General features: G+C 49.3%; 1 protein-coding gene across 1 annotated transcript in view; it reads right to left on the reverse strand.

Annotated features, from left to right (window-relative positions):
* Positions 1–247: 247 nt before the first annotated feature.
* Positions 248–25,043, reverse strand: part of plcl1 (phospholipase C like 1) — a 33,010-nt gene continuing 8,214 nt past the window's right edge. The window contains exons 2-11 of the mRNA XM_084689877.1: positions 10,871–10,945; positions 10,474–10,761; positions 9,770–10,051; positions 7,254–8,742; positions 6,838–7,043; positions 4,687–5,049; positions 2,858–3,061; positions 1,825–1,900; positions 1,315–1,424; positions 248–1,101 (exon numbers count right to left, since the gene is read on the reverse strand). Of these exons, the coding sequence (XP_084546003.1) occupies positions 925–1,101; positions 1,315–1,424; positions 1,825–1,900; positions 2,858–3,061; positions 4,687–5,049; positions 6,838–7,043; positions 7,254–8,742; positions 9,770–10,051; positions 10,474–10,761; positions 10,871–10,945 (3,270 nt within the window). The 3' untranslated portion in view covers positions 248–924. The remainder of the gene's footprint in view (positions 1,102–1,314; positions 1,425–1,824; positions 1,901–2,857; positions 3,062–4,686; positions 5,050–6,837; positions 7,044–7,253; positions 8,743–9,769; positions 10,052–10,473; positions 10,762–10,870; positions 10,946–25,043) is intronic.

The following is a 25,043-nucleotide window of genomic DNA, read 5'->3' on the forward strand; positions in this document are numbered from 1 at the left end:
CTCAGGTTCCCTCTCTTTAGTATTTATGAGTTGAGAAGAAGTGAAAAAGGGGAGGATGGGCTGGAGGCAGATGGCTTCACCACTGGATTTAGCTCAACATTTGAGACGTTTTTGTGTGCAAGGGAGTATCCAGGGGTGTACTGTAGGACTGTAGCAGTATGGAGGCAAGTCACTTAGCCTCTGAGTGACACCTCCCACCCCCTCTGGTGTTAATGTCAGGCCTTTAGGCCCCCCCCCCTCAAGCAGAAACGGTATGGGGTCATCTCTAGGGGACCATTAGGTGACAGGAGCCTTTGGGACACTGGACCGGAAGAGAGGCTGTCACAATGGATATGTCTCAGGTTTGGTCATGAAAGGGTGGGACTTGATGAGAAATTCAAGTTTCTGCCATCACAGCACATCGCTTGACAGAGTCATCAGAATGTTCAGTTGGTCAGGATTCATTTTTTGAGGAAAACTTCATGTTACTTCTGTCAAAAATACATTGAGAGGAGTTCAAGCACACCTTCCTGACATTTTGTTAATACTTATATGAGAACATTCATGAGTTCTTGCTGTAGCCTGTTATTGGACTGATTAGTCCCTGAAACACACACAGAGTAAGGCCTTAAGATTAGTGTAGGTACACACCTCTAGTCTAGACTGGTAGTCTCACTGGACTGAATAAAGTAATGGGTTTTAGAAGGGTTTTAGATAAATCCACCCCTCTCTCTCCATCTCTCTCACTCACTCTTTCTATCTATGTTTTTCTCTCTCATCTCACTGTTACTCAGTCTCACTGCTACTCAGGACGTTCTCATGATGTTTCTCTCTACTGTATCTGTTCTTCATCTCTGTGTCCTTCCCTATCCCTCTCAGCTTATCTCTCTCCGCTCCTTCCTCCCCCTCCCCCTGGTGGTGTGTGTGCGAGGGGGCAGGGGGGGCTCAGATGCGTCCATTGCCCTGGGTGCTGCCCCTGCGGGTGGGCAGGCTGTGAGGGATGTAGTGGTCCTCTGAGGAGAAGGAGGTGGAGGTGAGGCCACAGGCCTCCCAGGCTAGAGCCAGCTGCCTCAGGGCGTCCAGGGAGTCTACCTTGGCACTGCGCAGCAGGTCACACTGACCCTGGGTAGAGGAACAAGAGGTAGGGAGGTGGGTGGGTAGGTGAGAAAATAAAAAAGGAGAAAGAGGTGTGCTGTGATGTGTGTATATGTGGGTGTCAGTGTGTGTGTGTATGTGTCAGTGTGTGTGTGTGTCTGTGTGTGTGTGTGTGTGTGTGTGTGTGTGTGTGTGTGTGTGTGTGTGTGTGAGAGAGAGCGAGAGAGAGAGAGTTTTCACCTTGAGCACAGTGATGTTCCATGTGAAACTCTCCAGGGCTTTGCTCTGTTTGCGTCCCTTCAGGCCCTCCTTCTCTCCCAGCCGAGGCAGCTCCTCGTGGAACTCCATGCCTGATGGGGGAGGGTCATAGCACGCATTCAAATCAATTCACATCAAACTTTATTTACATAGCACAGTCATACTTGACCTTTGTTTACATCAAGCAAAAAAAAAATGTCCAGCTCAATCAAGCTAAGCAACCCTTCCAATTCCTTTTTGACGTCTGCGCCATGATGGGCTCAAATTCATGTTTGTTTTTCCAGTCTCTGTGTCTCCATTTCTGTCTCTGTGTGTGTCTCTCTCTCCCTCCTTCCCTCCCTTTGTTTCTCCCATAAAGGGTGCTTCATGCAGCCCTTCTCCTGATTTGGGCATGAGAATATAAAAAGAAGAAGCCCTCCAGTCATAGCAAGTACTGCTGCTTCCTCCACGCTTATTCCAGTGGTTCTTGTTCCTCCGCCCCCTCCCTCTCACCTTCTCTCTGCACCTGGGCGATCCTCTCCTGCACGGTGTCCGCGTTCTCTATCAGCTGCTTCTGAGCGGAGATCATCTGGAAGAAACAGTGGGAGATGCTTGGTGAGAATCCTCATGGACAGAGAGACAGACATGCTGACATGCAGACACACCAGAGGACAGTCAGTCAGTCAGTTAGACAGACAGACCAAAGGGACACAAATATCACTTCACATCTAAGGACAAATGGATTGAGAGATGGAAAGGCTGTTGGTAGCTGGAGGGCAACAGCAGGGAAAGTGAAAGAGAGAGAAATGGAAAGACGGATGGCAAAGAGACTTGCTGGAGGGTGGTGGGGGAAGAGTGTGTGTGGGTGTGTGTGCGTGTGTGTGTGTGTGCACGTGGAGGGGGTTGGGTTGATGACTAAGCTTAAGTGTAATGAAGGCTTAGGGGGTGAGATGTAACAGTCTGGAGCTCAGACCAACTGTGACTTCCTCATACTGCCCCGCTAGGCTAGCAAGAAACAAACAAACACACACACACACACACACACACACACAGAGACAGAGAGAGAGACACTCGCAAAGGGCTCACAAAAACACAGAGAAAACAAAAGCCTACCCGGCTCAGATAAAGAATTCCATGAACCCAAATGTAATCTATTTCCTGATTTTCTCACTACGTCCTCTTTTTCTAGATCCCTCTCTCTCTCTTCCCCCCCTACCCATTTGTTCTGTTGACTGAGGGAGAGGGATGAGAAAGAGCGAGCAGGTGGGTGATCAAATACAGAAGAGAGAGTGGGAGGGAGCACAGCTGGAAAGGAGCACAGTGTGTGTCGGTGCATTCGTCTGCGTGCCCTTGTGTGGTGTTGCGTGTGTGTAAAGCGTGCATGTTTGTGTGTGAGGCCACGCATGTCCCTCTGTATGTGTGCCTGCGTGTCGGTGAAGCACGTGGAGGTGCGTGGGTGACTGTATGTGCGCATATGTCTCTCTCCCTCCCATCTCTCCATCTCCTTCATGCCCGCACAGTCTATCGGTATGGGCGGCTTCCTAACCGTGTCGTAGGCGGTCAGGAGCTTGCGTGTGGAGTCGGCCAGGCTGGCCAGTGGCTCCAGACAGGGGTAGCCGTCCCTCAGGATCATGGTGGCTCCTGGAGGGCCCTCTGGGCTCTGCAGACGGGTGGCCAAGCTCTGGATGCACTGCTTCAACTTGGACACCGGAGGGAGCCCACACTGCTCCTTGAAATTGACAGTGGCACTCTGGAACATGGAGGAGGCGGACGAGAGAGAGAGAAAGAAAGACAAAGAGATGAAGGGACAGAGAGAGAGAGAGAGAGAGAGAGAGAGAGAGAGAGAGAGAGAGAGAGAGAGAGAATAAGTTCTCTTAAATATAGTGTGGTCATATTTGATATAAAAACAGTAACTCATTGGATTTCAGTATGGCATGTAGACATAAGCCACGTCTGACAAATACACTTACTAGACAGACAGTTATACACAGTGAATAAACATTGTCTATACTTGCAACTGATTTCCCTCCCAGGGCTGTTCTAACTAACATTCTGCCAGGAATCTCTGGCAATTATCCAGCTGGAAGAACCACTGCAGGACAAGCAGTTACACACTGGTGGCTATCATATCCACCTGAGGACTGTGTGTGTGTGTGTGTGTGTGTGTGTGTGTGTGTGTGTGTGTGTGTGAGTGTGGGGGGGGGGGGGGGCTGACATGATGAATAATAGACTGTGGCAGATGAGACCACAGCTGGACACATGGCAGAGTAAGAGATAGAGATCGAGATAAATCGAGAGAGAATGTATGTCAAAGAAAAATCCCAGATTGAAAAGGGAAGATTGAATGTGTGTGGGTGTGTGTGTGTGTCAGCGTAAGATTGTGTATATGTAGAGATAAGCTGGTCTGCACTGTGACCAGGTCTATCTGTCCTCCCTATGCTGGTATTTATAGATTCTGTGTAATCCTCATCTCTTCTCTGCTCTCCACTTGTCTGTCTCCCTCTCTTTCTCTCCATTTCTTCCACCCCACAGAGGACTCACAGGTAGTGTCTGATTTCATCACAGTCACGCAATCTAGTCCCAAATTACTGTCCTACAACAACTTGAGAACAAGACCTATTTCGACTCCTCCTAAATATAAACCCACATGCTCATACGAGTCAAAACATGGATGTCATTCAGGATGTTTGGGCCAGATGCAGCCTCTAGCTCCAGCCCACCAGCCCCAGGCTTCTATCCCCTGCCCTCAACTCCAAGGTCCATAACCTTGCTTCCCTCATAGCACACTCCCTTATACACACACATACACACATTCGGCAATACAACCTCAGACAATACAAGAGAAAGAGAAGGTCATAGACTTTAGAAGGAACACAATAATAGTCCCCCCCCCCCCTTAAGATTAATGGTGCATTAGTAAAACTGGTCTCAGCTTACAGATACCCAGGAGTTGAAATTGAAGATCACTTCAAAAGCGACTAATGCGCATGGATTAACTGAGGCTGTTCCTTCTCAGGAAAATTGAAGCACTTTTGAGTAGACACATATTCTCAATATGTTCAACTCAAATCGGTCTTGCCGAGCATTTTGTCCTTTGGCCTGATCTGGATCATTGGAAACATTCAACCTCATGCCAAACTGCTGTTCATGATCAAGACAGCAAATGGGATCACTAGGGTCAATCAGGTATCAGCACAACAGCTGTGCAATGACCTGATTTGACAAAAACATGATCAGATCCTCAATGATCCACTCATCCTCTCAACATGAAATTCCGAAGGAGTGGCAGGTCAAATGGCAGAATCTTGCAGCATCAAACTAGAACAAGGTGCAGCAAATCATTTGCTGCTACAGCATTTAGCCATCTTGGCTCACCTGGCCGTCCTCCCGCAGGTCCGTGGCCTCCCTGAGGGGGGCGCTAGCTGAGCGGAAGGTGTCGTCCAGGACCTTGATCCCCGTGTTCCGGAGAGTGACATACTCCCTCCCTCGCCGGACCCCCCGCCTGACCGACAGCCCCCTCCTCTGGGCCTTGCCCCCCCCTCGCCGGTTGGTCACCGCCACATGGATGAACAAACTGGCATGGGGCAAGGGGTCTCCAGCTAGGCCCAGCAGGGGCACGTTGCGGTAGCCAGTCTGAAGGCACTCAAAGGCCACGCTGTATTGGCCAATGAAATCATCTCCGATGTAGTCGTCATCCAGTACCACAAAGCGCAGCAGGGCTAGCTCTGGCATGTTGACCTGAGGAGACACCATCAACACAACGAGATGAGAACAGATTATGCTAGTACATAAATACTGAGTCATACTGACGTTAGTTGTGTTATCTTCATCACCATATTCATGTGAATGGGAAAACAAGATTTTTTCATGCATTTGGTTGGAAAATCCGGTTAAAAGATTAATGTTTATCCTTGAAATGTTAATTTCTGAAGAAGAAATCTTGTATATGAACATCGGTGCAGCTTCAATCTATACTTCTGCATAATGAATCAAAAATGCATTTCGCCACTTAGTCAACAGAACCTCTGAAACAAGAATGAATGAAATATCTTAAATTATATATAAACTGTATCTAACTATTCGTCTCCATACACAGGAGAGGAAACATAACCCCAAAATACATTAAGCATCATTTATTTCAGCCAAGCAAGCTCTGACACAAAAAATGCATATACATTTTCATACTTAAAGGTACTAGCCAAATCAGAATTAGAACCCCCCGCCCCACACACACACATACACACACGCACACGCAATACTCTGCTGACTGTGTGCTGGACAAGTGAATTAAAGTAATACACACATTCCCAGTTGTGTTTGTGATAGATGGACTTTCCTCCTCCTCCTCCTCTCCTCACCACACATATACATCACACACCAACCCAGCACACAATTTGAAGCCACTCACCGAATGTGTGTGTGTGGGGTGTGTGTGTGTGTGTTTTATATACCCCCTGGTGTTCCATAACCATATGAGGTCCTTACACCCCAGGCAACAGGAAACTAATTCAACCAACAAGAGACATTTATTCCAGAGGGATGTGTGTGTGGTTGTGTGTGTGTGTGCATGTGAGTGTGCTTACATGTGTCTGTGTGTGTGTGAGAGAGAGAGAGAGAGAGAGAGAGAGAGAGAGAGAGAGAGAGAGAGAGAGAGAGAGAGAGAGAGAGAGAGAGAGAGAGAGAGAGAGGGGGGGGGAGGGAGAGAGAGAAAGGCGGGGAAGGGAAAGAGAGAGGGAGAGAGAGTACGTAAGTAGTGACCTCTTTATTTAGAAATGGCTAGTTATTGAGAGGCTCAGATAAGGAAGCTGGTGGGTGGATTGGATTGAAGATTAAGGTGCACCCTCAGGGGTCCAGGCCTGGGTCTGTTGGATTTGTGTTCCAGCATGCGAACCTGCTTGTAATGTGTCTGATGCAAGAGAAGGAACATCATGGCCTGACTGAGCTAGGACATGTTAGTAAGCTGGAGTGTGTGTCTGCTTTTATGTAGGGAAAACCCATAGAAGTGCCAACACACACGCTGCACAGACTGTACCTACACAAAGACACACACACACACATACAAACAGTAAGAAGGCATTGCTGGGTACATGGGGCTTTATGTGTGGTGGAATAGACTTTGATATGTCTTAGGAGACAACACTGAGGTGTTGACGACACGTGAGAGCGTGAGTTTCCTGGACGTGAGTTGCCTGACAGACACACAATCAGCTATACACAGTTTCCTGTGTGTGTGTGTGTGTGTGTGTTAGGAGTCACGCCACATTGCCCTCCAGTCCCTCCCCACAAGGGCTTGGGTTATTGGCCTCAAGGTTGAGGAGCTAAGTTAAGGCAAAGCCCTCCTCCTCCTCTTCCTGGACAGGCCTCCAGCCCTCCTCCTCGTGGTCATCAAGCCCTGCAACCCCTTCACAATTCCCACCACTGATACTACAATCAGTGGTGGGAATTGAAAACAGTTTCCATGGACTCCAATGGGACATGGACAATGATGTAAAACGCTACTCTATTTCGACACCTAGAGAGACCCACCTGGAACTCAAAGGTTTCGTCGAACAGCGGGTCGTCCTGGTTTTGGGCCGCGGTGCGAGTCCGTTGTTCGGCGCAGTCTGCAGGAACGCCGTGCAGCTCCAGCACCACGTAAGGGTCGATGACCTCACCTTTGGCGCCGGCGCCCTGGGGCTTGGGCAGGTTGTGGGCGCTGATCACCTTGACCCGCAAGGTCTGAGGGGGAACACCTGCCACAACAGCAGACGCCGGTTTACTCTATTGTGAACATACTGTACGTCGAGCATGTGATGCCATGATGCATTCGAGCAATTAACCGAAATGCTAATGTAATTTTCAAAGTGAAAACATGAAATATGAATTTGGAGTGGAGTAATTAAAATATGTGTGTGTGTGTGTGTGTATGTGTGTGTGTTTGATATCAGCATGTTAGCTCTTGCCTGGAACGCAGCCCTGGGTGTGGGCACTAAAGTAGGACACCTCATCCCTCATGACAGACGGACGGAGCACAAAGCCGCAGCCGCCGTTCTGGGTGAAGCGGCCCCTGTGCAGATCCAGCATGGCGCCGGGGGTCTGCTGGTTGAGGGCCACCAGTTGCACTCCGCCCTTCCAGTAGCACTGGGGGTTGGGGTTACTGGAGTCCAGACGCACCGAGCTGGGCCGCACCCGTGTCAGGGTGCGCTTGGTAAAGCCCACCAGCTCCTCCGGGTTCTCACTGGCCAGCCGCCCCGCCTCTCCCTCCCCCAGGGAGCACAGTGTCCAGTAAGGGGGCTCGGGGGGCTGGGGCGTGCCCGGGGTGGTGGGGGTGCTGGGCGGGGAGTGCTGCTGGGCTTGTTTGCAGGTGCTGCGGTGGGCGTAGAAGCTGCGGCTCCCGGTGCGAGCCACGCTAACCAGGCCCGACAGCTCTCTGCACAGGCGGAGCCTCCTGGGCTGGGGGGGTGGCGGCACCACCAAGACCACACCCAGCTCTTCTTCTCCGGGGATGGTCATTCGGCGTCCGGCCAGGGGCCCACCGCCCCCTATCTCCTCGTCCTCTTCGGACACCTCCCCCTCTGAGCCGTCCTCTTCCAGCGGCAGCTTCTTTCCCACCAGGAGGACACGACCCTTGAGCTGCTCGGGGGAGGGCAGGGTGGTGGCGCGCTCTCCCAGGCTGACCGGCAGGGACTCTGGGGTGTAGAGACGGGTCCCGAACACCTTCCTCAGGTGCTGTGCCAGGGTGCGCTGCTGGGAAGGGGAGCAGCGCTGGCACAGGTAGAGTAGCAGGGGGTAGGGAGAGGTCAGGAAGGCATACTTGTTGACCACCTCCAGGGCACTGCGGATGCTGACTGGCGTGTAGTGGTGGTGGTGGTGGTGGTGGTGGTGATGGTGGCGGGGGGCGTCGGGACCATAGTCTACCCCCAGGAGAGGCTCGCCCTCTGGGCCGTCGGTCACTCCCAGCTCCAGGCATCGGCAGCCGGCCTGCAGGGCCTTGGTGAGCCCCCCCAGGTCCGCCCTTCCGTGGACCTGGTCATCCAGTAGGTAGGAGCGGTAAGAGGCACTGATGTAGTAGTGGAACAGGGGCTGCGTCATGTCCTGGCACACCCCCTGATGCTCCATGTCAAACACCTGGCACTCAGGGGACTGTAGGTAGCGGGCAAAGCCGTCCAGGCCCAGCATGCCTCTCTCCCTGCCCTGGGCGGAGGGCTCGAAGCGCCGGACGACCTCAGTGCAACCCTCGGTCGTGGCCAAGGACAGACCCTGCTCCGTCTCCAGGAACAGGCGCAGGTCCTGGGCGTCCAGACACTCCCGGTCTTTAGACAGCTGGACCAGCAGGAAGTAGACATCTGGGCGTGTGCAGAGCTCGCAGTAGGCCTCGTGGAACTCCTCCCGCGTCACGTGAGACGTCAGCTTCTCCTTGCTGCGCTGGATCTCCTTGAACCGCAGACGAACCTGGGGGAGAGAAGGATGGGCGGGGAGGAGGATAGAAGGATGGGTGGGGAGGAGGAGAGGTGCAGAGAGGAAGGAAAGGAGGTCAATGAGGAAGAATGTGGATGAGAGGAGTAAGAAACATGATATACGTTCAGGAAGGGAGATGGAGTTAAAGGTGGAAAGGAAAAGTTTGTAAAAAAGCAACTGTATATTTTCAATGTGCAATATAATAGGCTTAAACTCTTTACATACACATAGTTGAGAAAGGCCTAATGCCAAGGAAATCTAATATCCATATAAATCCAGAAGTCATAACTGAAGTGAATGAATGAATATAATATTCTTTATTATTCTCAAATGAATTGCGATTTCCTTTCGGTTTATTTCCCTGTTGAAATGGATATTAGGACCTTCATCATATGATTTCAGCAATGAGATAATCTTATATCTACTTAACCTATATGACCTTGCCACACACATGTTCGCAGACACACACAAAACGCACCCCCACACATTGATATGCATACACACTCATTTTGATTACGTTTTTAGATCAAGAGTGGGTAGTTATTGCCTAGATACCACCTGAAGTACCCCGAAACACACACACACCAACACTCATAATTGGTGCTATTCATGTCTGTGAACAGCACCACCATCTGCAATCTTATTCCATCTGCTGCCTGTGTCTGGTTCAGTTTGTATCACAGGTCTAAGAATACCTCAGCCACTCCTTGTAAAAAAAATTCAGTCGGGCAGATCATATTCCTTTAATATCCGACTGAGGTAGCAGGAGATCTTGGGAGTCTCTGTTTATTTACATGGTCTAGAGTTCGAAGCAGGCGGTGAGTAGAATGTTCTAAATGCACCCCTGCATGTTCCGGAGAGAGGTGTGATGACTGGGGAGAGAAGGTGTGACGGAATGCACAGCGAGGGGATGGATCTCTAGTATAGTGCATGTAATAACAAGTGACTCCGCCCTTGTTACAAGTCCTGATGTATATGAGTGTGATTAGTCCAACATATTCAGCCTCCAGACCAGCCTCACCTTGGCCTCCTTGATGCCCGGGCACAGCTTGCAGATGGTGGCCACTGCCACGTCTTCAACCACAATGCCATAGCCGTCCTCGTCCACCTCTGCAAACTCTGCTGCCAGCCATTCACTCCTCATCCGGCTGCCAAGGCTGCCTTCCAGCCCCAGACCCCCGTCGCCAGCCCCAAAACCTCCCCCGCTGGCCCCTCCGATGACAGATGGGTGGGACACCAGGTAGCGCAGGCCTGTCACCCAGATGTTGGCCACGTCAGCTGACAAAGCCACAAGGTCCAGGGACTGGAAGGAGGGAGAGAGGCGAGGAAGGAAAGAGAGACAGGGGGAGGGAGGGAGGGAGGGAGGGAGGGAGGGAGGGACGGAGGGAGGGAGGGAGGGAGGGAGGGAGGGAGGGAGGGAGGGAGGGAGGGAGGGAGGGAGGGAGGGAGGGAGGGAGGGAGGGAGGGAGGGAGGGAGGGAGGGAGGGAGGGAGGGAGGGACGAAGGAAGGAAGGAAGGAAGGAAGGAAGGAAGGAAGGAAGGAAGGAAGGAAGGAAGGAAGGAAGGAAGGAAGGAAGGAAGGAAGGAAGGAAGGAAGGAAGGAAGGAAGGAAGGAACACGGAAGGATTTAATTTTCAATTTAACATCAGATGAGTGATGGATACAGTGGTTGTGATGCAGGCTGCAGTGTTTCTTCAGCAGGGTGCCAGCCCTCGTCCTGTGTACCTGGTAGTCGTCCCCGTGGATGATGGAGAAGGCCGCCTCCTCAGCCAGGTGCTCTGCTGCTGGGCCGTTGTGCAGGAAGGTCTCAGTACTCTTGCCAGTGCGGACCTCTTTGATGGTGCCCATGTCGAGGCGGGCACGGTCTCCGTCCTTCTTGGAGGGCTCCCAGCGCAGACAGCTGAGGTCCGGGTCCAGGGTGTAGAAGCGACAGTAGATCCGCGAGTTAGGACGCACCTTCTTCAGCTCACAGCCCCCCTGCATGAAGGCTAGGCAGTCTGCTGCACTGCTCACCTGATGGGAGGAGGACAACGAGAACGTGTATAAGACCCTAAGAGACTGGATTCGTCCACTCCTAATCTCAGTGGGACTGTGTGTTGTTGTGAGAGCAGAAGGGTCACACCTTCTTCTCAGAGGGCATGCTGCTGAAGGACACAGTCTTCTTCCTGCTTCCACCCATCTTCTGCACTGAGGGATCCTGGGAATACAGAAACCGACAAGATGAGTGACGTGAGTCTTCAGAGATCCTCAGCTTGAAAGTAAAAAAATGAAGTTGACAAACATACAGGGCTGACCCTTAACAGTACTACACCAACGTATGATACTGATGAAAACATTATTGGCCCAGCAGGAAGAGGGCAGTGAAGACACAGTGTCTGCAGAGACATGTGAGGGAGGTATGTACAGATAAGGTCTCTTTGAAATAAAAGGTAAGCAGATATTTGATATCAGGTCAGGCTGCCATTGTCAATATTTCTTAAGAAAGAGTAAAGAGGTGCTATTTTGGGAACTACGCTCCGCTCTTTCTCCCAAAGCCGCCAGACGTCAGAAATAACGACTCTTCACCCAGTGATAGTTTTAATTTGGACTCATCTCCAGAAGCTCAGCTGAAATCGATTGTGCCATTTCATTTCATTTCTGGTCATTTAGTACCAAGTCACAGCAGCAGCTCTTCAGCTGCTGAGACCTCTGGGCAGATGACACGCACACACACACACACACCCATGTATGGATACACACAAACACACACACACACACAAATTCACCCCTGTGTTCGGTGGTTCCTGTGTCTGACACTTCCTGTTTTTCCACAGCTGATTGATTGACAGGTCCTCCCAGAGGGAGGGAAATGTCATAGCCAGGGGTGCGTTCAGAGGTGTGCAACGTTGTATAACATTCACAACGGGCATCAGCAGCACTAAAACAGAAATAATCATGTTTATCTGTTGGTCTAGAATTATATTATAATTACTATGTTTCACAGATAAATCTGTTCTCATGTTTCTGTATTTGTCACCAGGTTTTGTAAAAAAAAAAAAAAGAAAAAAAAAGGGACCAGTATTTCAAGTGGGCTTTTAGCCTATTTCTGTCTTAATACCCCAAATGCAGATCCAGTTATTGTAACCTACTACTCAAGTAGAGTAGCAGGCCCAAAACATAAACACAAATGATGTCATCCAGGCTTTACTTCCCTGATTGAAGAGCTCTCATGTTATCCAAACTGTGATTCCCATGATGCCCCGCCTCCACTATGACTTCACAGTTATCTACTAGGTGCATACACACATTGCACATAACTCTGCACTTATTAAACTGAGAGTTGGTTGTGTTCTTGTAGTGTGTGTGCAAGGGGTAGGTGTTACTGGACTGAGTGAATGATTAAATATAGAGCTGGCGTAACCCGACATGCGTGCCTTATCAATTATAGACAGTCAGAGGGGAACTTTAGCTGTAGTCAAATGAGCTGGTTCAGTGACAAGGCTTGCATCTTAATTGACACTGCCTGGAACCGGGTTTGAATTAGTTCACTGAGCTAACGCCCCAGCTTTGTGAATCAAGGTGGTCCTTCGATTCCAGCAGCTCAGATCTCTGATATCCCTCCTTGGCTTGGACACGCTGGAGGAAAGACTTGACCTGCGCTCCCAGATGACCCGCCCAGGTTCAGAATGCCTCATTGAGAGTCTTTTTCCAACAAAATCTCTTTTTAAGACACGGAGGACTGTGTGGGCTTGGCCTTTGTCCGAGTACGGGCAGACAGGCTTAGTGAAAGCAGGTCAGCTGGTATTTAGGTGGACAGGGCAGGGCAGGGCGGGGGCGGGGCCACGAGGCTGGTTGAGGAGATGCAGGGGAACAAACTGGGCGGTGACGTTAACGCTCCCGAGAGCACGGCAGAGCAGGTCAGCAATCACCGTCACACACACAGACCTCCAGGAAACCATGACAACAGGCAGTAAAGCTTTTAATGCAGCAGTTTCGCCTAAAAGGACATCCATCAGTTCTAATCTCCCCCCTGTGAGCTCACTCTGTGACGTTTACGTTTGTTTTGTTTCCCTCCGTCCAGGATGCGCTTCGTTATGAACCTGCTGCCGTTGACTATCTAGAGAGACTGGGGTAGAGATTAAGGCAAGAGAGAGAGAGAGAGAGTACTAGATTGGATGGAAAAGAGAGAAAGCACTGAGATAAAAGAGAGTGAGAGGAAAGAGACGGCAGAATGAGGGGGGATGTAAGAGTGTACTGTAGGTAGACTGAAGACAAGCCTACATTGCGTTCAGCTGTTCACGATAAAGTAATCCCAAAAATGTATTGGAAATTAGAAAGGACATTGGAGTATGGACAGTCATATGGACGTCAAAAACAACTCCGGTACTTCCCATTTTAGTCAAACGCTTTAAGTCAGGGGATGGCGTTTTGAGACTTCCCGCTGGTATGTCTAGTCAAGCAGGTGGGTCATAGCCTCATACGATATAGATTCGTGTATACGTAAACTCCATTTGACCTTAGTTGTGTAATGATGCTCGTGTGTGATTATAGTAATAGAACATTGTGTCACACAGTGCTGCAACTCTCCCAGTCGTGCTCTGTGTTTCCAGCCATAGGTTATTAACCCGTTTACCCACCGTTACCAAAACGCCTCTGAACACAATCAGGCACACACATTGCAATCTCAGACGTAAATCCAGAAACCCACTGACACAATTAGGCATGTGCCCCCCCCACCCGCCCACCCCCATCCCTCGCCCCAAACACCACGACACACATACACTCACACACACATTCCTGTCATGCGCGGCTCCCTGCCTGAAACTACACCTGCTTCCCCCATTTAATCCAGCTCTCCACAAAACCGGAACCGAGTTATGAATCAGCTAATGATCCTTCAGGCCACCGTAACCGGACCAGATTACCACAGTGCTGCCAGCATCATTGCCCCCCCCCCAACACACACACACACCACCCCTGGTAATCCTTGCCGGATAGACGGACAGCCGAGCTCTGGGGTTAGAGGGATGTGGAAGGATTAGCCACCACGAGTTTACCCTCGCAGCCACCCCGCTCCTCACATACACATTGTGCAACTAGTACACACACACACACATTGTGGATATCATATGCATGCGCACACGCACACATATTCTACCCCGCGGGGGCAGGACAAAGATGGAATTAGACTAAATGGAGTAGGATGCCACTATTGAGGCTGCTGATCTGATGTCATTGAGCTAATCTATAACCAGGCTCAATGATGCTGGTGAGGAGCAAGCCGGCTAACTTACAGTGTGTGATGAATTACTTTCAATAAGACGGAGAGAAAGGGATGAGGGTCATCTGTCTCTGACATGTGTAGCTGGACGAGAGCGTGATGAAGACAAAGGAGGAGACGAGGCTCTGTGCTGCTGCTGTGTGGGATGCTAGCTATTCCTGGTCGTGTTTCATTGTAGCCTGTAAACAGCCAATGGTGTATAGGGTCAGCTCAGAGGACGATACGGGACAAGAGCTGTCTCAGACACATGTTTTTGTTCCGACTGTGGCTGAAAGACTCCTGCCTTGGGACTTATTTATCCTCAGTAATAGTCAGTGAGGCTATTAGTGAGACGAAAACCCATCAGGAGTACGTTGTTAGGCACAGCGAGGCAGCGTGACAGTGCATACCACAGCAGACAGGCCCAGTAGGTTGGTCAAATGAGGGGAGAGTGATTTATTCACCTCTGTCTGTGGTTGTGTGTGTGTTTGGGGGGGGGGGGGGGTGTAGATGTAGACCCTATACCCCTATATACTAGCTGTCTCCACACTGTGTAAACCTCCTGAAGCCAGGATAAAGCCTTAATCAAGTGTCTGCTAAACAAGGAAGCGCAGCGCTATTCCTCACACCCAAACCATCTTAGGGCTCTGAGGCTATACTCAATCAAGAGGAACACCCGTGTTTACAAAGCTTCTGTCTGGCTGTTTCATCTGTTTGATTGGCTGAAAAAAGCAATTCCACTCAAGGTGATTGGCTAGTCTCAATCAGTCCTCTCTGTCTGTCTCTCAGGCCGTTAGCCTGTTTACACAATGCCCACACAGTGTTGCCCTGACCACTCTGCCCACATGGCTGCCACTCTGACAACAACCAGCACCCACTCTGTGGCACTCTGCCAGGATGGCCTCTCACGAAAAAAATAAAAATGAGGAAAAGACAAAAGAGAGACGGAGTGAGGCAAAAAAAGAAAGAGATGCAGACAGGGGATATAATCATCATGGCCCCACCTCCCTCCCTCTGCCTTTCATCACTTGCTGTGTTGGTCCATCATCTCTGCTTCTGACACCTCTGTTTATCTCCCTGTTTCCCATCAAACACTTTGCCACGCGTTCTCCACTAACAAATAGTGTGTCACTCCTCTGCAGTGCCCTCCCTCCCGACCTCTCCCGTTCTCTCTCTCTTTCCTTCTCCCTCCTCTGCCCTATCTTCAGCAGGGCCCAAGGGACCCTCTCAGCAGTTCCTCAGGGGAGCTCTTATCCCAAACAATGACACACTTCCAAGTCAAGGGGATGGATCTTACATAATAGCTACAACTTCTGTGGTTCTTCCAGCAGCACTTGATCCTCTCTCTCTCCCTTCCCCCCCCTTCTCTCTCTCCCTCCCCCCCCCCTCTCTCTCTCTCTCTCTCTCTCTCTCTGTGTCTGTCTTTGTTCTGCCTCTGTGTCCGCCCTTTCTCTTTGCTTGTGACCTGTGTCTCTGCTCGTGTCCTGTCTTTGCTCGTGTTCTGTCTCTCTGCTCGTGTCCTGTCTCTGCTTGTGACCTGTCTCTCTGCTCATGTCCTGTCTCTCTGCTTGTGTCCTGTCTTTGCTTGTGACCTGTCTCTGTTTGAGTGTTCTAACTACACCAGTGCTGAAAGGCTCCAGCACCACAGCTGTGGCACAGGCAGACAGACAGGGAGAGGGTTTGGGGAGAGGAAAGAGAGAGAGAGAGTAAGAGAGTGAGAAAGGGAGAAAGAGAAAGGGAGAGGTCATAGAGGCCGAGCTACAGAACCTTGCCAAGACCGGTCAACCTCCAGATATTACTTGAGACAGCTGAGTGGTCTATTCTTGTTTTCACTGTGGGAAAAAAAAAATGAAAAGAAGAAGGAAAAAAAACAGGAACAAAAGTAGGAAAGAAAGAAAGAAAGTGTGAAAAGTCTATTGTGCACGGTAAGAAGAGAGGAACATATTGGGATGGAGGGATGACAGAGAAAGTTATCGGAAAGCAAGCCACACATGCACATGCAACTGAGGTGTTTGCTAAACGGGTTGATGAATCATTCAGACAGACGTCAACACTGAGGATGCAGGAGGGGGTGAGATGGGGAATTTTGAATAATTAATTGTCAAGGCGTAGTATGTGTGTATGTGTGTGTGCCTGCGTTTGTCTAAAAGTTTAAACCAGCCGAAACATCTCAGCGGTCCAATACAGTCATTCTGACGTGCGCCAACCAAGGGTACAGTTACGCAACTTCCACACAGCGCCATACTGCTAGTGACATTTCAGAGAAGACTTTGGGATCCTTTTTCTAAGCAAATGCAACTTGCAGACGAAGCCACTGCTGCCTAGCAACTCCAGGTGAAACAGGACGTGAAATTCGGACAAACACAATTGGCCTTTTCTTATGTTTTTACATAAAATAAAAAAATGTTCAATGGCATGAGTACAGGACTCTTCATTTCTCTCACACGGAGAGATCAACCACACTGGTGAAGGCCATGCTTCCTGAGAAGGCAGGACAAACAGCTACATCCCTGCCTTCAGGCCAGCCCAAACATTCATGATCAAGCTTTGAGATCAAAGTGTTCTGGCCCTCAGATGCAGCACAGAGCAGAACACCAGTGAGCTGTATCATAATGTCCTCCTGGAAGCTGGTCCTAAATCAGTCTGTAGGGAGCTCACTGTCTTGCTCCAGTGGCTCTTGGCCCGATCAGTCGCTGATCTGAGGGAGGCTCTTGTATTAATGCTATTAGTCAGAGGACGGTTGCAGGAGAGGAACAGGAGACATGAAGAGATGGGGAAAGTTGGAGAGGGAGATGAGACAAAAGGAGCAGTGAGCAAGGCGGTCTGGAGGAAGGAAGGAAGGAAGGAAGGAAGGAAGGAAGGAAGGAAGGAAGGAAGGAAGGAAGGAAGGAAGGAAGGAAGGAAGGAAGGAAGGAAGGAAGGAAGGAAGGAAGGAAGGAAGGAAGGAAGGAAGGAAGGAAGGAAGGAAGGAAGGAAGGAAGGAAGGAAGGAAGGAAGGAAGGAAGGAAGGAAGGAAGGAAGGAAGGAAGGAAGGAAGGCGAGGAGGCAAGGAGGCGAGGAGGGGAGGAGGCGAGGGTAGAGGAGGAGTGGAAAGGAGGGGAGGAGGATATACAGGAGGAAGGAACGATCGTCTCCGCAGGGGACAAATGTGTCTGAGGTCAGACCACAACAGGGTTCCACTATGACCTCATACTCCACACACCCTTACAGCACACACATACACAAACACACTTGCTTATCACACACACACAGACACACACAAAAGCAAGCATGGTCTGGAGCAACTGTGAGCTACTGTGCACAAGAGCACACACACGCATGGCCTCTGATCTGGCCCATGTGTCTCGTATCTAAGCACTGAAAGACTCGATTGTATTCAAAGAAAGTGTGTGTGAAAGTATTTTTCTGAGTGTGTTTCTCTGCGCAAAGCAAACACATCACCCCACCCTGTTACACACACGCACGCGTGCGCACACACCCACACACACACACACAGACTTACCCCCTTCCTGCTCATCTAACCCCCCAGCTGTTTGTGTGTCACACCCATTTCCTGTGTGAGAGGCAGTGACAGGGAGTCACCGCTGTGGCTCAGACTACTGATGCCTTGCAGGCAAAGTACACACACACACTCGCATGCTACACACACACACACACACACACAAAGTCACACGCTGTACACTCACACATACACTCTCTTTCGGCAGTGAGCTCGTAGACCCACCTAAGCCTGATCTTAAACAGAAGGCCTTAGAAGGCCACGGTGATGTGAAGTGAAGTGCATACGTCCGTCCGTCTCACCCAGGCTGTAAACAGTGCAGCAGTAGCAGGCTAGATGGGCCCTGTTTGTGAACAGATTTATCCCATAAGACTTTCTGCTGGCCTGGCTCTGGCTCCAGTATCTGTCCCCACAGAATGTCAACAAGCCCTGACAGCAAAAACACGCAGCCTTCAAACAGGTACACACACAGTACATACTGACGACATCAACAAACAACCCGCTTGGCATCACTCCCCTCCTCCCATCGTCTACATGTCTCACTCTGTCCATCTTTGACCTTCTCAGCGCCTCCAGTGCTTGTCTTCCACCTCATGTTCCTCCCATCCCTTGTTTGTCTTTCATTACCCTTCCTTACTTAACAACACAGATGGGAACTCTCTTCGCGCCGTGTGTCTACAGTGGCTTTTCATGGATATCGAATGACAAAGAATCGAAATGTTAATGAAGTACACATTGTTGCAGGACAGTCACTTTCTTGTTGCTTTTCGAGTACCAGATGTCCCATATTTAACACACAAACAAGACACTTCTCACAACTAACAAAGTGTCTCCAGAGCTGGGGCAAGGCTTGGGCTGGACCAGGGGGTAGGACTAGGGCAGGGGATGGGGCTAGGGCCTGTCTGACTCTGTAATACCACCAGGGTCAGTTAGTTTATTCATTCATTCATGGAATTACGGGATTGTGAGTGTTATGTCTGCATAAAAGTGGTCTGCTTGGTGTGCAGGGTAACTGTTGACTCAAAGTGACCTGGGAGGTTTTTCAATGTAACCAGCCAGAGAAAACAATCACATCTGTTACCATGGATTAGTTATGAGTCATACTGTATGCACAATGTACAGTATGACATACTGATTATATAGTGTGGTTAGGACTATCTGGCAAACAGCTGAATTGTTACAGTAATGTCCCTTTTGAAAGTATGTTGCTCTATTTTTATGCTACAATATTTATATCTCCTAAGTTAATATGGGAAGTGCAAGGGATGAAATGCAGGAAAGAAAAGATAGAATGAATGGTTGAAAGAAATAGGGAGAGATGGAGGGTGAGAGAGGGGAGGGGAGTGAAGAGGAAGGCAGTAATGTTCCTTTTAGAGGACAGGGTCTTGTAACATCGTCAGACATCTTACTGTCAATATAAACTGTGCTTGATGTGTAATTAGCAGCTATCTGGGATAACCCTCTGATGACTTGCTCTGTATAAACACTCAGAGACATCAACACAGTGGGAAAGAGAGAGGGAGAGAGATGATAGATGGAGAATGCTACATGAAATGGGTAAAAGAAGAAGCAAAGATTGATCTTTAAGACCCTTATCTCGGGGAGAGGAAAGGAGAGGAGATGGACGTGGCCTTGGGAGAGAACGAGAGAGGCAGAAAGTGAAGAAATATGTTTGTGTGTATTTCAGGCAGAGAGATAAGAGGTAGAGAGACGGAGAACAACAGAGAGAGGGAGAGGGAGTGTTTTGGTAGACAGTCAGGGGACAGCTGTGAGCAGAGAGAAAGGGGGGAGGAGGGAGGGGGGAGGGGTTCACCAAGCCAGCTGGGCCAGGATGGACTAAGGCCAGGTTCAGGGGCATTGAGGACTAGACATGGCCCAGAGGGGGCACCTCGAGGCCACCGTGTCTTAGATGAGATCTGGGCTCTGTCTGGAGGTAGGGTCGGGGCTCCAGCTGGAGGTAGGGTCGGGGCTTTGTCTGGAGGTAGGGTCGGGGCTCTGTCTGGAGGTAGGGTCGGGGCTCTGTCTGGAGGTAGGGTCGGGGCTCTGTCTGGAGGTAGGGTCGGGGCTCTGTCTGGAGGTAAGGTCGGGGCTCTGTCTGGAGGTAGGGTCGGGGCTCTGTCTGGAGGTAGGGTCGAGGCTCAAGCTGGAGTTGGGGATAGGGAAGATTGGGAAGAGGATAGGGCCGAGGCTGACAATCTGAATTAGGATAGGGATGAGGCGAAGGATGAGGCTTACATTGTTCTGCCTCCTGTGAGATGAAACGGCTGTATTAAGAGACGTAGCCATCATTTATTATGAAAGGTGAATATGCATTTGATAACACACTAGTCATGCAAATCAAACATACTTTAGAAAACATCAAGCGCTCTGTTTCTGCCCTGTGACAAGAGGGCACAAGATAAATAGAGAGAGTGAGAGAAAGAGAGGGAGCGAGAGGGAAATGAGGAATGGGAGGAAGAAAAAGAGGGCAGCCAGGGTATTGATGGATGTGTGGAGAAGGGGAGAAGAGACAGGTGCAAAGGCGGACATCGAGAGAGGGAGAGAGGGAGGGCTGGAGGGAGGGAGGGAGGGAGGGAGAGAGAGAGAGAGACAGAGAGAGAGATGGAACAAGAGATTATAGATGTCATTATATTATTGCTTTGGCAAACATTGAGAGGAGAATGGGGACAGAGGGAGGGACAGAAAGAGAGACAGAGTGAAAAAGACAGCAAGAAAGAGAGATAGAAGAGAATGATAGACAGACATAGAAAGAAAGAAAAAAAGAAAGAAAGAAAGAGATAAAGGGAGAGACAGGGGAATAAAGGGAAACAGAGATCATTGGAGCAAACAGCACACAACTATGTCAGCAGATCTGATGACTGAATAGTTCAAACATAACCATATGTGACAGCAGCACTACCACGTTGACACACACACGCGCACACGCAAACACCATTAGGTACGGATGCATACATGTAGGGAGTGGAATAATGCTGGCTATCACACAGGTCAAATATACCTTCCTATCTAAAGCTCCCAGTTCACACAGAGCCCACTACGTTTTTAGAGGAGGTGTGTGGACCAGTTAAGGCTATATATACACACACTATCTATAACTGTGAGAAGATGCTTTACCAAAGAAATGCTTCCAAAAAGAGGAAGTGCATCTAGCAGTGACTGCACTCTGTGTGTGTGTGTGTGTGTGTGTGTGTGTGTGTGTGTGTGTGTGTGTGTGTGTGTGTGTGTGCGTGTGTGTGTACTCAAATGTGGGATGTGGGAGTATGCTTGTGTAGAGAGAGAGAGCGAGCATTAGGGGTTACAGAAGTGGTAGTGCTGAAAGCAAGGGGGTTTACAGGGGTGCCCTGGGGGGGGGGGGGGGTGCCAAGGGTGCAAGGTGACAAGGCAGAACATGAACCAACACGGATGTTTGTTTTCGCTCCATGAAAAAGGGCCTTACATAATACGATCAGCTTATGTAACGTATGGGGGACGTTCACACACACCCTAACTCCCACTTCCCCTCCCTCCCTTGTTCCTCCATCGACCCTCGGAGGGATGACATCCTCTGCAGACCTAACTCCGCCTGGGCTGTTCACACACAGGCACACACACACACACACAGGTTGTCTCACAGAGAAAGAAGAGAGGGCAGAACAGTAGTTTTTACATATACAGTTACACATAAACAAGAACATGATAAACAAACCGATGCACTTAGCGCACATTTACTAATCTAAACAGTAGATTTAGTCTCCAGGACTATAGATACAAAATACACACAGCCTCCCAGTCACATAGCACATGCACAGACACACACAGAAAAAATACACACACACACACACGTAGACACACCACTGTGCCCCCTGCTTAGATGGAGTCCTGGCCGGATGTAGTGTTATTATGTGTGTGCGTGTGTGTGTGTGTGTGAAGGAGAGAGAGGGACGAAGGCAACGTGGGAAAAGAGCTCAGAAAGAGTCTCTTCAGAGTTCCCACACTAGATTGCCTCGCTACGGCAAGCCAAGAGGCTCAAAAAACAGTATGCAATAAAGATATACTAGTTACGGACTCTGCATACTCTGCAAACATTTTACAGCAGTCTGTGAAGCCTGAATAGAGATAGATTGCACTGTATGAACAGATTGATCTCACAATTCAGACAGTTAAATTCAGTCTTCCCGAAAAAGCAGTACAATTTATCAACTGTAATGGCTTCTTATCAGCATGGCAGTACATACCATACTAAAAACACACACACACACAACATTTTACAAAGCTGCATTACATACCCTATACATGTACACTCGACTTCACCCACATCTTATAGAAGTCTAGACACACCCAATCTCTTCTCCAGCTGTAAACACAGTCTCTATTCTTTCACAGGAAGGCAAAATATGGTCTCACACTCCTTCCCCTTGACACACACACACACACACAAAGCACACACAAAGCACGAACACACATATAGCAAGCAATCACCCTCCCACGGCCTCCCATAATCAACAGTTCTTACGTCAGGTTGACAACCGCTGCTAGTGGCTGCCATTATTTAACACCAGGGATGCATAATCAGGGCAGGGCGGGGGGGGGGGGTTGTTAATGTAGTCATTGCCATGGAGACCAGATCAGTGTTAGAGACTGTGAGTGATGGAGGGGCAGGGATGAGGTGAACAGTGTGCGCCCAGCGAGGGGTAACCAAAAAGGGGTTAGGAAAGTTGATGGAGTCCTTAGGGCATGGAGCAGGGAATCCCTCCCCAGTCGTCCCTCGCCCGGGCCACCAACACCTCTCCACCTCGTTCTGTCTTCACATCACCCTCTCTTCCCTGCCGCCCTCATCCCTACAGCCACTGGAAATGTCCTCTATTCTGTCACCCACATCGGCAAAGCGGCATTCGGACACAAAATCGCTGAAATCTGAACAGCAGGACGCCCACTTAGCCAGGCCGCCTGCTTGTGAGCAGTGAGCAGCCGTGCTGGAACCGAAGCTTTACGACCCAGAGAAACAGAAGAATACAGACTTTATGAGCAGAGAAAGAGAACGTATCGTTTACGGCTGGGCAGAGATGGAAACGTATAAAACGGAACGGCCACTATGGGCGGGTCTGAACGAGGGACTTAAGCGGAGCAGAGAGCCGTGAGGGGGGGGCAAGCACAACAGACACAACTGGGGGGCGAACACAACAGCCCCCGTCCCCACACGCACACACGCACACACACACACCCATAACATATTGGTACAGTGTGTGTTACAGGAGCAGTCCAGGGGGAAAAAACACGATATTTGGGGTACATTTGGGTCAACTCTGCCTTTACATTTCTGTTTTAGTCTACCTCCACAGCCTCCTTACATGGCTGTCGCTTAGAGGAAAAAATCCTGTCTTCCTCTCTCTGTCTCTCTCGCTTTCTTTGTGTCTTCCTCTCGTCTCATTCGGTCAGTGGGAGACACACACAGAGCCGTAATGAGAACACACAAAGGTGTCTGCAGGAGACATACAGCACTTTCATCAGCCTGCCTGCAGAATAGTTACCATGGAAATAAGGGCCATGAGAGGCATCGGGATGCCTTGCAATCCACAGAGCCACCAAGACCAAGTTGATTCAATCTGAAGGCTTTATTGGATTGGATCTAAATATATGGTGTCCACTCCACTTTACTGAATAGTACATGGCACCAGCACTCATAACAAACATCCCTAACATAACAGACATCACCACACATAACATACAACACGACATTTAACAGTGACAGACAACACGACACAACAGTTACTACAACGTATAACGTACTCCATGTACACGGTCAGATAGACCAGCATTGACAAATATATCGCAGTAAGAGAAATAATAAAATCCCCTTGAGTAAATACTGGGGTATGAAACATACAAACACACTAAGACACACACACACACACACACACAGGGCCTGGTCTCTGTGTATGGCTTGTTGAAATTCAGAGACTCTTATCTTTGATCCAATCAGAACAGTGACAGCTGGAGGCACCAGCACCATGGAAACCAGGCAAGCCCCCATCTTCCTCAATCAACACCACACGCTGCAGTTTTCCCATCATGCATCATGTATCTTTTGACACCACTGGGGATCCACCCCAGCCTCAAAACCACTCCCCGCTGAGCGGAAGGTTACAGGCATCAGCAGAGACCCTTAATATAATAGAAAGAGTCCTCTGAACACCGCTGCAGGTGGGATTGTCACCTTTAAAGCACTCTCCACCTTCACAAAACATTCCGGACTGTTCATATTGACATGCCGTGTACTAACAGAACAGACACCACTGTGTGTTTGACCTGACAAGAACTGACCTGACTTGATGGATTGTCTGAAGTCTACTTAAGTCTTCAGAATAGTACCCTAGACTAGGTACACAGACATAGAAGAGAAGAGATTCTTGTTGAGTGAAATTCTGAGTCAATGTTGGCCTAACTGGACCTCTGTCACACTTGGCTGAGCAGGTAAGGTTAGCTACCTCGTGTCTGCTCTGGGGATGTTAAACACTTCTGTCACACAAACTCACTGTCACCTTAATCTGCAATTAAGGGCTGTTGTGGAAAATTTGCATTCACCCGTTGGTCATGCTTGAGTAATGTACCATTGACAAGCTAGAGGCAAACCAGGTCTGGAGCAGCAGATAAACACTCTGAGATAAAAGCTAGGCATTCTAAATGGATGCCTAGCTGAGTCCAAATAAATTGAACATAAGTTCAACTACACTGCTGATTGCAAAAACAAAAAGTGTTGTGTTTGCAATGAGAAAATAGGTATTTTGATGTTTCTCAAGACCATCTCTGCCACCCAAGTGTTTCTCAACAATATTGACATTAGTAAGACATCTAGTCAAGGAAACCAGAGGGTTGGGAGAGAACGTGAGAGAGCGAGAGAGAGGGAGGGAGAGAGAGAGAGAGAGAGAGAGAGAGAGAGAGAGAGAGAGAGAGAGAGAGAGAGAGAGAGAGAGAGAGAGAGAGAGAAATATATAGCAAGAGTGAACGCTTGAGCGGAAGGGAAGACCGGATATTGCCAGTGAGTAAAGATATTTTTAAGGCAAGAAGAGAACTGCAGATGAAGAGGACAGAGATGGAGAGAAATGAAGATTAAAGAGAATCTAAACTAGAGAGAAAAAGAGAACATGATAAATTGTTTGGGCTTCCCAGTTTTGATTTACCAACGACAGGGACGGAATGATGAATGACTGAAAGGAAAATAGGAAGAGGAATGAAGAAAGCAGACAAGTGATGAAACAAACTCATAAAAAAAAGAGAGAAAGAGTAAAGTAAAGTTTGACATAGGTGACACCGGAACTTCAGAGAACATGGTATTAATGGGTCGGTGGGATGGAAAAATGGAGAGAGAGAGGAGGTGGACAAAGAGAGGAGTGAGGATGGAGGGAGGAGTGGCAGAGGGGTATGAGCAGCAGCCACACTGAAGGAGACAGAGTGACAGGCAGAGGTGGAGATAGATAGGATAGATTAGTGTGTACGCAGACTGGGATAAATGCTAAATAAATCAGGCAGCGCTGCAGCTAAGTGTGACTGAAATGTTTACGATAGGCCAGCATAATAGAG

The sequence above is a fragment of the Hypomesus nipponensis genome, chromosome 23, assembly GCF_054491055.1.
Source record: "Hypomesus nipponensis isolate SF chromosome 23, ASM5449105v1, whole genome shotgun sequence".
Lineage (NCBI taxonomy): Eukaryota > Metazoa > Chordata > Actinopteri > Osmeriformes > Osmeridae > Hypomesus > Hypomesus nipponensis.